This window comes from Heliangelus exortis, chromosome 8 (genome assembly GCF_036169615.1).
Source record: "Heliangelus exortis chromosome 8, bHelExo1.hap1, whole genome shotgun sequence".
Lineage (NCBI taxonomy): Eukaryota > Metazoa > Chordata > Aves > Apodiformes > Trochilidae > Heliangelus > Heliangelus exortis.
Window position 1 is genome coordinate 10,461,095 of NC_092429.1, and position 14,077 is coordinate 10,475,171.

The following is a 14,077-nucleotide window of genomic DNA, read 5'->3' on the forward strand; positions in this document are numbered from 1 at the left end:
TCCCCATCAGGAGAGCAGGCAGCACCGGGGCAGACACCTCATGGGAGCAGGGCAGGTCTGTGTGCTGAAGCACCTGGCCCTGCGTGCAGCTGCCCGCAGACAGAGTCGTGTCAAACAGAGGCCCATCTCCCTCGCCAGGTTATATTTTGAGTTACCAGTGCTGATTTTTCCAGCCCTTTGGGATGTTATTAAATTAGTTTCCTATGACTTTTAATAAGCACTTTTGATGCCTTTGAAGCATGTGGCTTTGTGGGAAGATTACAGTCCCGCATCCATCTCGCTGGGAGAGAAACAATGGCAGTGGAGCTGGCGTTTGATCTCTCCTCCAGAAGGCGAGAGAGGGGTTTGTGTGAGACAAAGAGGTGAGCTGCTGATTTGGAGCTAATGTTTAAAAATAGGTAGGTCTCCCTCCAAGATAAAGAGACCTGCCCTTTTCTGTGTAATCGCCTGCCTCTGCCTTGCTGGACCTGCAGAAACAGCTCGCTTTATTTGAAGGCTTCGAGTGCAGCGCCACGGTTTGATTCTGGGTCCTTTTAAAGCAATAACTAGGCCATCTGACCAAGCTTTAAAGAGCAGGAGAACTTTCCATTAGGACTTGCTGCACACTCTTGGCGGCACTGGAATTGCATCCTTGCCTTTTATTTCCTTTCTCTGACATCTTGTGCTGCTCGCAGGCAGGAGAAACTCAGCTTTATAAACCCTCTCACTTCTCCCTTGAAATTTCTCCCTAATTAGGGTCCCAATCCCAGTGGTGGGACTGGGTGTCAGGAGCTTGATGCAGAACGGAGCCAATGGCTGGCTGGTAGTTGGGGGCTTGTGGGGCTTAAAATGTTCTGCAAAACCCCAGAGTGGTTTGGCCTTCTGCTGCCCTAAATAAACCCTGCATCAGAGCAGGGCATGGTGGAGGTGTGGAAGGGAGAAGGGATGCAGTACCTGTACTTGGAAGCAGTGAGAAGGCAGATGAAGTTGCTCCCTGCAGCTTGGGGACTTCCTGGCCTCCAACAGCATGAGTCAGGGGCAGAGAGACAGAATCTCCCACATCTGTCCCCACAGATCCCATGCAGAAAAAACAGAGCCATCATCCCTGCCATGCCGAACACCCATGTGCCTGGACTTGGTGCTGGCTCTGGCAGGGGCCATCAGGTGAATTACATGCCACGAGCACTTGGCTCTGGCCAGGCATGTCTTTGCTGTGGGATGAAAAGGTGTCAGGGGAGCTGAATTCCCTTTATCTGTGGATAACTACTGCTGCCTTTAACAGCCTGGAATAAACTAGCCATAAATATCATGATCATAAGTGCTTTGATATGGCAACTTTACATTGAACAGAGGTTTTAACCTTCCCCGTGGAGGATATCTAGCTCTACATCACTGACTGTTTCCATCCAGTTGCATGGCCAAAGACAAGCTCTAGGCTGCTTGGAGCAGCTGGACCAGCTACCAGCCAGCTCTCAGCCCAGTTCAGCCCCAGTTCTTACCAAGTTTTTGGGTGACAGCTCTCTCCTCTCCCAGGGCCTGGTTGGAGGGGCCAGGAAGGGGCCATCCCCCTGCCCATTGCCTGCCTGCGTGCCTTCTGCCCATTCTGGGGGGTGCACTGGGAAAAGGGACAAGGAGTCAAGTCCCACTACCCAGGCAGGGCTGCCTGCTCCCACCAACACCTCCAGCATCCCCAGGGGACCCACTCTGGTGTCCACCATGGTCCTGGCTGTGCAGGCTTTGGGATGGGCAGTGTTGCTGCAGCAGCAGCAGCCTGGCTCCCACCTGTCCCATGCTTTTTCTCTGGAACTGGTGGGGCTGGATGTGCTGGCATGCTGCTGATTGCTCCTCTGCCTGCCCTGTCCCTTTCTGGCACCAGCCTGGACATCTTGGCACCCAGCACAGCTGGGAGGAGGGGTGCCAAGAGCATGTCTGCCCTGTCCCATCCCCAGGTTACACTGGCTCTCCCTAAGCACCTTGTCCCCAGCAGACAGGAGTCTTGCTGCCATCCTTTCCTCCTCTAAGGAAGCACCAGGGTTGAACCCTGTGGTTTACTGGGCTCCTGTAGGGTCCCACCTCCCATTCCCATCCACAGAGCCCTGGCAAGGGGTGTCCTGAGCCACCAACTTCTGAGGAAACTTGTCATCATCACTTAGTCCCTGAGCCAGGTCCGAGGTCCTGTACCAGCTCTGGAGCAAAGGGGCAGCTCACATCCTCCCTGCACCTTGCCAGTGCCCCACCATGACTTTATTTTGCACAGCGACTTTCAGGCGAGCTGTAAAACACTCGGACGAGTTAAATAATACACGACAGTGTACGGTATAAATTACAGGAAGCCAGCGGTGGAGCGACATTGTATGCTGAATAAATTAAAGGCTGCGTGACTTACAGGCAAGATTGATCTCCTGCCAGGCATTTTGTTTAGTGATGTGCTTGTCATAAGGGAGAGCTAATTACAGCCATGGAGGTGCACGGCTCTGATGCTGGGGAGTGTGGTGCAAACTGGGCTCCCAAATGCCAGTTAGGTCCTCGTACTTCCAGGATTTGCTTTTTCCAAGGCCAGCCTCATGCTAACTCCCCATTAGCTGGATGTCAGCCCTGTCCTTGGGGCCATCCAGCTCCATTGCAGCCTAGGGCAAAGGACTGTGCTGCCACGGGGATGCCAGGGTCAGAAGTGTATGGGTGGGTGTTGGGGTTGTCTCAGCAGCAGGCTCATGGGGTGGGGGTGGAGGTTCCCCAACCTGAGCCTGTTCCCAATGGAGCAGAGCCTTGCAGGAGCTCATCCCTTGCTCCTGTGGCTTGTTAGAGACAAGGGGACACAGGGACCTCACTGATGCAGGTTTTGCACCCAGGGCTTGCAGCACCCAGGGCTTGCTGAACAGTGGAGCTGATTGCTGTGGGGTTGATTTGGAGACTGAATAGTACAAAAATGCGAACTCTTGCACAAAATCCTTGATGATCCTTTTGAGTCTCTTCAAACTTGAGATACCATTGAAGTTAGGTAGGAATCTTGTAGTAGCAAGTGGCTGTGAACCACCAAGGAAGGGGAGAGGCTTCTTGAGGGCACAGTTTGGGCTGGATAATTTGGGGGAAGATGTTCTTTACTCAGCGGGATGCCAAAATCACACCAGAGGCCTTGCTGCTGGCATTAACCACCAAACTTGTGGCCGAGTTTGGAGGCTCGTCCAAACACACCCCTTCTGTGGGCAGCAGAGCAGGGACAGCTCTCCCAGGGTGTCCCCCCTGCCAGCACACAGCACAGATGGCGATCTGGCGGTGCTTGGCCGGCATGGCCACGGCAGAGGCTGCAGCACAGGGCTGGCCAAGGGGAGACAGAGCCGGCCGGGCTGGAGGCCGGGCTGGGAGCGGGCCGGCTGTCGGGATGCGCTCCCCTCCGGCTCAGCGGATGTCTGTCACTCGGCAGGATTATGAGTAGTGAGCGTAATGCATCGGCGTATGAATAGGGTTGTCTGGCTGATGGTGATGTATCGTTTTTCATTACTGCCTCTCAAGCCCTCCCTGCTCCACGTGTGGAAATTCTATTTATTCCCTAATTTGTAAAAATTCCCTCCTTATCTGATACCAATCAGGGAGGGGTAATTGGCTCTCCAGGGCTAGCGGCTGGGGTCCTGATGAAGAGATATGTGTGTCTGCTCTGGCTGTCCAGGCACCCTGCCCTGCTGCACCAGCGACACGGGCCACAATTAATAATGATTTGCAAATGGCAGACAAGCAATAACGCAGAAAGATGTCCAGCCAGCCTCCTGCCCGCCCCTTAATTTCCTTCTGTAATATAAATGGCACGGGAACGAAAATCCAGTGCTATAAATTCTGAAATTAGTTATTCACCATAATAAATGGTCCCCTTTTTGGTGCGCGTCTCCCCCCATCCTTTTCCCCTGCCCCCCCCCCCCCCCCCCCCGATTGTCTCCTTCCTTCCTGCCCCCCTCACCCACTACCTACTTCATTTAAGTTCTAATATGCAAATGCTGTAATTTAACGGGATGGTGAAGTTGATTTTCATGTTAACTTAATTACTTTGATTTATGAAGGGCTGGGATGCAGACACGGCTCCATCCATACCCACCTCCCACCCTCACCCCTCTGCCATCCCACTGACCCAACGCTTCTTCCCTTGTCTTCCCTTTTCCTAGTCATCCCTTCCTCTTCCTCCCCAAGTTTAGTGTTTTATTAGCTGCCTTTAAGTGGACATAAGTCCTCGCGACAATTGCATGATGCGGAGGACAAATTCCCCGTCCTGCCTTGTTTAATCGTGCCTGGATAATGGATGTATAATTGACTCATTTGAATGCTTTTGCCTACAGGAGTGCAGAGCATTAAATGTTTGATTGCCTTAATTTCCAAACAGATCATTATCCCCTTCTTACCCGCTCTTAATAAACACTTTATGAGGATTTTTTTTGTAAAGGAAAAAAAATCTCCACTCCTCGTACTTCTCTGAAGTGATAAACTCTAATTAAGTCCAATATTTAAAAATATGGTAATGGTGACTTGTTTGAATAAGTGGCCTGCATTTCCATAATTTCATTATTACGTAAAACACGCTAATTATTTGAAGTGTGCTTATTACTAAAAGAGAAATCTCCCTCTAATAAAGATGAAATTGGCTTTTTTCCCTATATTGCCATGCATGCTGCTCCCCTTCCCTCCCGGCCGGTAAGTGGCCACAGCCGGGAGCAGGGCAATGGCAGCGTCCTTGCTTTGTTTGCCCAGGGATGGTACCAGCCTGCAAGGATGCTGGATGTCACAAGGGCTGGAGGACAAACCAAGGGCTCAGTGCACCCTGTGACACCCTTGGCTCCAGCAATGTCAGTGTCCTTCAGGCTTGTGGACTCTAGGAGCTGTCAGGGATGGTGTGAGAGAGCTCAGCCCCAGCTGCCATCCTCTCCAGTTGGGATGCCCCTGATCTCGGGGTCTCCCCATGTGCCATTGTCTGTGTCAGGCCACCCAGCAGCCTGAGGGACTGGCAGGTGTCTTGGCAGCCAGGTGTTTTGCAGTGCTTTGTCCCCAGCCACCCAGCTCTGTTTGCTCTGTGAGGAAGCCAGCATGGCAAACACATGGTGGGAAGTGTGGTCCTCAGCACAGAGGTGACAGTGGGGTGACATTGGCCAGCCCTGGGCAGGAGGAAGCAGGTGCCTGGTACATCACAGTGAACCCGGGACAGGTTCCCCTGCCCTGTGCTCATCTGCCTGGCAGCTTCCTGAGACACCCAGTGGTGTCACCTCCCTGCAGGGCTGGCAACTGCCAGAGGTGTGCCCTCCATACTCCCACATCCCTGCTTGGGTCAGCTGCATTTAGAGGCTTCGCTGACTTCCATGGGCAGGGTATCCCATCCCCTTAGGACAAGGGCAGCAACAGGTAGAGGGGGGACATGCATTAATTGTGTCCGAACACTCTTCAGAGCCCATGCGGGCACTCAGTGGTGGGGCAGGCAGGGGAGGCACTGGGATGAAGTCAATATAAAACTAATTTTCTTTTCTTCGTGAAGAAATGAGGTGTGTGGCAGTAACGTAATTGCAGATAATGAGGTAAGTTATTCTTAATATTCTGCACGTCAGTGTCAGCTCCACCTAATATACCTGCTGGCTGTGCAGGGCACATGGAACCCCTCGCCCCATGAACAGGATTATGAGGCCATTTGTTTGGGAGCTGCCCAGCAGGACCATCCGTGATGTCCCCATTCTGTCCTTTGGGCTGGGAACTCTGTGCTCTGCTGTGTCCTTGTCACCAGGCATCCTGGTGTCCCCACCTCACCCAGCATGTCACAGTGGGGGTAGATGCAGACCAGACATAGCTCCCTCTCTGCTCTGGCACAGACAAGGCGAGCAGCCACAAAACCATGGCTTATGTGCCAGGTAAGCCTTGTCCCCTCCTCGTGACATCCCCAGCAGCACAGTCCTCTGGGGTGGACACAGCACCCAATGCTCCCCTTCGTGATTGCTGGGGATGCCAGCAGCTCCAGCTCCCACCGGTCACAAGGCCACCTGCTGTCACCTGGGGTCAGCAGTGGGGAGACAAAGGGTGGCGGTGGCCGGGCGGTCCTGTTTCCTCTTTGTAGGGAGCTGTTATACAAAGGCAGCAGTGATATTATTCATTAACAGTAATCTGCCATTAGAACATTGACAAATGGCCCCTCGTCGCCTGAGCATCAGTTCTTGTACAGCCCATAAAGCATGGGGACAGTTTAAATATGGACCTGCTCAGATCGGGCCAGGGGTGATCCGTCTTCCCGGCCGTAGCCCAGGTGTGGTGGGGCTGCCTCCAAATGAGCACACTGAGGACAACCCTGTGCTCCCCCAGCCCACCCAGGCAGCTGTCAGGATTGAACAGCTCCCTCCTTGCTTTGGCACCGTGCATGGCAGTTGCAGGGTAGGTCGGTCCTCCGAGTCCCCGTGACAGTGGCATCCAGGCAGTCTGGTCCCATGGGGATGCAGGAGACGTGGGGGTTATGCCAGCAGGGTGTTGTGTTTGGGGAATCGACCCCTGCTGTTCCCCCCAGTGCCTGTGATGGGTGTGGAGCTGATGCTCTCCTGTCAGCTTGTTCCTGCTGCCACATCTTGTGCAGGCTGTGGGCCAACCTCCTTCCTGCTGAATAAATCCTTGAGCTGGTCCTGGATTTGCCAGGGGCTGAGGGATTTCTGCCTCCGTCCCAGCAGAGAAGTGCAGTGGGGTTGTCTGTCCCCCTCCAAGGACAAGAGCAGACAGTGATGCTGAATGGCAGCAAACTCCAGCCCAAATTAAGAGGGCCCTTGCCCACCCGATGTGTGTGCATGTGCCAGCGTCCCTGTCTGTCACTGCAGCAGGAGCTTGGCAAGGTGTGGAGAGGGCTGGGACATGGTTGTGCAGGTGGTGCTGTGTTGCAGTGGGTAATGCTAAAACACCAGATAGAGGAGGTGAAGCCCAGCAGGGCTGGGGGGTTAGGATGCCTCATCACCCCCGCTGCACTGGCAGCCTGGCCAAGGCAGGGACTGGAAGCAGTCGGGACCCAGCACTTCAGGGCTAGCTTGACCTGGTCATCCCAGAACCTCTGTAGGGGGAAGTAGTGTGATGCTCGGAAGTGTCAGGACAAGGTGAGGGGCAGGGGGGCAGGGCAGAGCCACTGCTCCATTTGCAGGAGGCAGGATAACCCCAGGCTGACCCCTTCCACACACACCGCACAACACCCCTAAATCAATTGCATCTTATTATTACAATATCAATATACAATATTCCTACAATAACACCATTGATTTCCTACTCAAAGGCTGCACCTAAGTCTGTTTTAAAGAGGAGGGAGTTAATAGTGCCCTCATTAAAAATCTATAGATTACCCCCCACCCCAAAAAAAGAAAAAGCAGTTTATATTCATTAGGGCTATTGAATATAAAGTAATATGTTTGTGTAGGACATTGGAGTAATGTGATAATCCGTCCGCATATCAGGGAGAAATCCACTTAGCAACCCTGTCAGCTTGACAAGAAAAATGTGCCCATAAAGTCAGGAATACATTGAGGGAGCGAGCGGGAGGAGAGCAGGAGCGTGCCTGCCTGTGTGCACCATGCGGCACCCAGAGCCACCCCAGCCAGGGTCACGGGGCCACCTGCCCCCTGTTCCCCTTCTCAGACCTGGGGACTGAGATATGACTGAAGCAGCCCGACAGCCCCTGGAGATGTCTGGGAGCTGGGCAAGCATGGCGGTGGTCTCAGCATCCTGTCAGCTTCGGCAGCCCCAGGCAGGGTCACCCTGGTGGGACAGGGCTGGTGGGTGCCAGCCTGGGCGCTGGAGCAGCCCTGGCACAGCCGTGTGCCTCCTGGGGGGAGCTGGGGCACAGGGTGGCAAGGGCTGCCTGTGCCTCCCCACCTGCCTGGGACCCCATTCATCCCCACCCCGTGGTCACCTTTGCGATGGATTAAGCACTGAAAGAGCAGCAAAGCAATCCTGTTTGCACTTTCTTAGGCTGTCAATTGCCATTTTTGTAATAGAAATTCCTTTCACAAGGTAACGACGGCCAGATTTAGAGGATTTCATATTGCTAATAATTCCCCAAACAGCCATCTGACGGTGTTGTTTTAAAAGCCGCTTAGTTTTTTGCTTTGGAGTTTATGAAAATCTCCCACTCTAATATCCCGAGAGCCAGCCTGTAATTGTGTTATTAAATCAATCGGAGCGGATTACATTGTAAAATCAATAGATGGCTGTAATTGCATATTAGAAAGTTGTTCTGCTGTTGTTTTTTTTTTTTTACATGGATAATTATAATAAGCGTGTTTACCTTAGTGCTGATTTGGAATGAGTCTCACTAAATGACTTATGACGAGCTTGGTGCTCCCACTGCCAGAGGGCCATGGGACAATGAGGACCATGCTGTGGGCACTGGCATGCAGGTGGCACTGGGGGTCCCACCAGCTTTTAAGGGTGGTTGCCTGGAGCCCAGGGCTGCTCCCAGTGCTGAGACCTGGCATGAAAGCAGATCAGAGCTTTCGGAAGACAGATGTGGGGTTTAGGAAGCAGCCAGACATCTGAGGATCTGCTCAGAGTCTAGCTCAGGGATCCCAGGAGGTGCTGTGGGGTCTCACTGACAGTTTGGCCGCTGCCTAGGACTCTCTGCAGATTTCCTTTCAGCAATATAGAGCAGTAGCTGAATCTTGGTCACCCACACTAGCCCAGGATGATGCTGTGGCCAGGGAGGAGGGCAGCAGGGTGTCCTGGGAGCAGTGAAGGGCAGCAGCCAGGGTTACGCTTTCAGATCCAAGCCATTCATTGCCTGCCTGCCTGACAGAGCTCAGAGGTCAGGATTTTCTTTGCTCTTACCTTTTGAGGTGCCCATGCCAGGACTGGCTGTGGAGGTACTTTGGCCCCAGGCAGTTGCACTCCCCCTGCCTCAGTTTCTCTGGCTCTCAAGACACCATTTCCCTGTTAGGTCCCACTAGAACCTGGCTTCAGAGGTAGGTCTGGTGTAGGTTTCCTGGGGCTCCGCTGGCCATGGACACAACATGGACAGAGCAGGGAGTCCTAAGGACAGTGAGGGGCTTGCTTGAGTGGGAACAAGTGGCAGAAGGAGCTGATGCTGTGCCTTCTGTGGGCAGGACACCTCTCATCTCCAGAGCCCTTCCAGAGCCATCAGTGCCACCTCAGCCAGCATAGAGGACAGAGGCACAGAGAGATGGGATCATCCCTGACCCCATGCCAGCCAGAGGGGCTGGGACACGTCTCCATCATTGGGATGTCCTCATGCCCAGCTCCCTTCCCCAACTTGTCACAGTGGTAAGGGGAAGGGGTGCTGTGAGAGGGCCTGGGGGACACTCGGGATGCACATATCCATGATGATATCTCTGTTACCTCTCCCACTGCTGGACATCAGCCATGAGGGTCCCAGGCAGCTCAGGGCAGTCCCCTGGGAAGCTGCATACAAGGGTAGCCTCCTTGCACCTCTGAATGATGCTGGGGATGGGTGATGGCTTTGCCACTGGGTCACTGGGTGCATCTGCAGGGCTGGGCAAGGCTACCAGTCTGGCAGGTAGCAGCAAGGTGGGCTGGTAGCCCTGTCCCTGCAGGCAGGTGCCTGGCAGCAGGGCAGTGCTGCCCGTCTGCACGGAGCCCTCAATCCGGCACGTGGCACTGTCAGCAGGCAGCCTGCTGTCTCCTAGACAGTGAAATATGGCCACAATTAGCCCGGATACAGTTCAATTATGATAAACAGCGTTTGCACCCTTTAAGCCGTGATTAAAAGGCCTCCTCCCGTTGATAGAGAGACCTAATTTCATATTATTATCGCTGTAGCTTGATTATAAAGCACTCCCTGGATGTACAGTTGGGAGATGGATGTGGAGGCTTCTTTATCATTTACACGTCAGTAAAGATGCAGCCTTCCCTCCACCACAACATCCATCCAGCGGTGGCGGGGAGAGGGGGGCTCTGCCTGCACCCCCCCTCCCGGGGCACCCTCTCCCAGTGTCAGCCGGGCCCTGCTGCCACACGCAAGTGGGCAAAGTCACCCTTACGGTAACAGCTTGATAAATGGGCGGGTGGTAATGAAATGGAGACATCAAGGCGTGGGGCGAGGAAGAAAGAGTGGTAATCGGAACGAGTGGAGCTGTCCCGAAACGGAGGGGAGCGGGAAGAAGGATCGCCTCTGCGCCGTGTGCTGTCAAGGGAGAAATTACACATTTACTCTTGCTTTTTCTTAAGGAGACGGCCCTCATAGATCAAAACATGGATTTACAAGCCAATTTTCAACATGAAATATAGACACCAGGAATCAATTTAAACCCTGCTTCTATTTTAGCAAACGGTGCCTGCGTTTAGTCCCAGGTAAATAACACCAGCCGGAGCCTTCCCCCTCCATGGCTCGCCGCCCTGTCAGCACTCACTCTGGTGTCCAGTTCAACCACAGCCCCGTGCCGGGGATGGCTTGCGGTTCACCGGCCCATCTGCCCACTTCCTACCAGGCTGGGACCCGAGGGCACTGGGCAGCACCAATGCCTGGCTCTGGTGGGGATGGGGACTATCCCAAACTGTGGAAGCAAGCAGAAAGAGCCAGATGCCACCCAACCCTTTCCCGAGGAGGGTGAGGGGAAGGAGAGAAACCTGCTTGGCTGGTGGAGGGCAGCTCCGGCATCACCTGCTGTCCCAGTGCAGGGACAGCCCCTTTGCTGGGCAGTGCCACTGAGGGACAGAGGTGCTGGAAGATGGGGTCCCTGGCACAGGACTTGCAGGGAAGGAGCCACTGGCCAAGAGCAGGGTGTCAGTGTGGGTCTGGCCTGTGAGGATGTTGCCTTTCCCATTCACCAGCAATTCACAGGTGAGGGGCAAACTAAGTCTGGAGGGCCCAGGGATGTGTCAGGTGGGAGCCTGGGCCATGCCAGACACAGGCAAGCCTCCAGGTTCGGAGCATGGATCCATCCCCATGCGGCCCGGAGACATACTGGAATGCAGGTGGCCAGTGCCAGGGAGCCAGGGACCCTGCACTCACCCTACACTGCTGCAAGACACTTGGGACAGAGTGTTTGGACTGGTGGGCTCAAAAGCACTGTGCAGCTCTTGGTGCAGCCCTTGTGAAGGACTCAGAGCTTGCTCCAACAACTCCTGGTTGGATTGTGGCTCTTACCCAGCATGTCTGTGCTTTCTCCACAGATGACTGTAAGAACATCGCCAACATCATGAAGACACTGGCCCATAGAGGCTTCATCTTCAAGCAGACCTCCAAACCCTTTTGATCCCCAAGGCAAGCCAGGCAAGGGCTGCATGCGCCCGGCGCCGGCGAGGCGGGGAGGACGGGCTCCAGCATTAAAAAAAAACGGCAACCGAGGCCAGAGGAACCGATACAAAAAAATCTCAATTTCAGCTGTTAACTCCAGTAGAGGTTGTATATATGGGAAGGCAAATCTGTGTAGACCTGATGTGACTCCCTCTCTGGGCTGCTCCGGACATTATGCCATGCTAGCGGACAGCCGCGTAGGGCGCTTGCACCACATTTTAGACTCGTAGTTTGTTCTTTTTCTTTGGCTCCCGATTTCCGTCCCTCCCTCCATATCCCACCCCGTCCTCCCTCTCCCGCCCTGTAGCCAGAGCATCCCCCATCTCCTTCCCGGCATGGGCCGATCCCGCCTTCCCTTCTTCTTTCTTTTTCTCTGGTTTTATGTTTTCAGGCCTCGATGGCTGCTGCAGCGAGGCCGACGTGTGCCAGAACCCAGGCAGCACTCACGGAGGCTCAGCAGTGTCGAGACGGCCCCTCACCCACCCTGCCAGACCCCCCCGCCTCCCTCCCGAGCGCCTTTTTCCCCGTTTTGAGTCAACACTAACCCCTCTCTGACTCCTGTATGTGACAAACGCGATCCGTCTCTTTATGTTCAAGGTGAAGTGCCTGTATTCTCCGCTGCAGAGCCCCTGGCAGCCCCACGGCGGGCTGCGGGGCCCCGGAGGGCTCCCTTCAGTGGGGTGGGGCCCGGTGGGCGGGCAGGAGGGAGGTGACAGTGTCCACGCGGAGCCTCGTCCCATCCTATCCCTGTCCCGTCTGCTCGTGCCTCTTGCAGGGCTGGTGGGAAGCCCCGGCCCCGCCGACTGATTCCAGCTCCACCAGGGCCAGGCCTGCCGCAGCACCACGTCCATTGCCGGCGGTGGACGTGCCAGCGTGCGCTGGCCCCCGGCCCGAGGTACCTGAGCAGGGGAGTTGCAAATTGCCCCAGGCCCCTGACCCTGCTCCCCTCCGACCCCATCCAGCCTCCCTCGGTTCCTGAGCTGAGGCTCGGCCCCCACATGCCCACGGTCCCTGCGGGCCGTGCCGTGCCCCTTGCAGGTCCCCGCGGACGCTCAGCAGCAGCTGGCTTGTTGCCTGAGAGAGTTGCCGAGCACATCCCCTCCGACTGGGTGAGCTCCCAGCCAGCCAGGGCAGTTGTGGGGCAGCCGTGGGGCAGGCGCGTCCCCCCCCCAGTGTCATCCAGCCCCGGGGCCCTGCTGAACGGAGCCCTTGTCCGGGCGCTGACCTGCAGGGAGGCTGCAGCCCCGGGCCCGTGCGTGCATGGCCTGGAGCGAAGCCGGTGACGGCAGCCAGAAGGGCAATACAGGCACTGAACTTGGCGGTACATGACTGCATGGTGTGTGGTGTTCCAGTTAAACCAACCGATAATGCAAACCCAGCATTTTCATTGTCTAGTTATTCCAATCCTTGCTGTAAATGTGCCACATGAATAAAGTTTGGGGGTAAAGGAGTCCGGGCTGTGCCCATGCATGTGTGTGTGGGGGGGAGGGGCTGAGGTGCGGGTGTGCCACCTGGGTACGTGGAAGCAGGATGCCCCAACAGTGCAGCTGCCCTCGCTGGGATATGGCACCCCAGAGCACCCCTGCTCCTTAAAAAGGCAAACATTTTAGCTGCAGAAGAGAGATCCAGGTTCCCTGCTGCAGGGAGCACTCCCTGCACTCCAGCATGGCCACCATGGGTCGGCCTAGCAGGCTCCCACCACCTCAGGTTTGGTTGTGTCCCAGGATGGCTCTGTCCTGAGGATGCCACCAGCCCATACCAGCTGGGCTGCACCCACAGGTGCGTCTGAGCAACCTTCTGCCAGCTGCAGGGTGACAGTCACCACCCGCCATGCCCCACTGGCATCTGTCATCCCACCCCGTAGCCAGGAACTCTTAAACACTGAAGCTGGCACAGTTCTGCCAAGGGCACAGCACCATGATGCACAGGAGCCAGGCCAAGTCATGCAGGAAATGCAACCATGTCCAGGTGTCCAAGGGACCCTGCCCAGTACCACTGGGTGACAGGGACACAGCTCTCCAACTGGTACAGAAGTGAGCAGCTCCTGGAGGAAAGGGGCAGTCCCAGCCCACTTACTCCAAGCAAAGGTCACAGGGGTTTTAATGGCTCCCTCTGTGTAGCCCCTGATCAGCTTTATTGACCTATTTTCTATGGAGTCGTCTAATTAGTTTTCTATGAAAACTAAGAACTTGGCCTTTGCCCTTTGCTCGTGCAGGCAAGAATGTGACTCAGAGGACGCTGTCACGGTGGATCGATTGCCAGTTACACTTGAGAGGAAGAGCAGAGGGAACGAAGAAAGGTGGGCAGGAGGGCAGCAGCCCAGAGCAGGACACATCTGGGGCCATCCACGCCTGCAGTGGCCACAGCAGCAGTGCACAAACCCAGGCCCCCCTTGTTGCCATCAGTGATGCCTCAGCCCATCAGTCCACGCTGTGCTCAGCCCTGCAGCCACCCCCTGTTCCCAAAGGCCTGCAGAGACATTTCCCTGGCCAGCAAGCACCTGGGATGGATGAGTCTCTCTGAACCAAGGCTTGCCCAACATCCCTGCTACTCCAGCCCTGATGGCCCCGCGTGCCTGTGCTCCAGGCGTCAGTGTGCGTGGTGGGAGGCCCCCTGCTCCCCCCAGCACCAAGGCAGCCCCCCAGTTACTGCTGGGCACCAGGCAGAAGGCAAACAGAGCATGGAATTTGCACGGCTAAAAGTTAAATACAACACACACAGAGATTTCGTCAGAGGCCCTGGCACGGCTGCCTTGGCGGGATCCGATTAACAGGGAAATAAAAGGGCCAGAGAACCCACACAGCAGTGTGAACAGATGCCCTATAAAAATCAAATACATGGTAA

General features: G+C 55.3%; 1 protein-coding gene across 4 annotated transcripts in view; it reads left to right on the forward strand.

Annotated features, from left to right (window-relative positions):
- The window catches only part of ERI3 (ERI1 exoribonuclease family member 3), a 131,814-nt gene extending 119,131 nt beyond the window's left edge, over window positions 1–12,683 (forward strand). For 3 of the 4 annotated variants that reach the window (XM_071750394.1, XM_071750395.1, XM_071750397.1), the window contains exon 8: window positions 11,110–12,683. In XM_071750394.1, coding sequence (XP_071606495.1) covers window positions 11,110–11,192 — 83 coding nt within the window. In that variant the 3' untranslated portion in view covers window positions 11,193–12,683. The remainder of the gene's footprint in view (window positions 1–11,109) is intronic. The other variant, XR_011727066.1, reaches the window with a different exon arrangement.
- The last annotated feature ends 1,394 nt before the right edge of the window (window positions 12,684–14,077 follow it).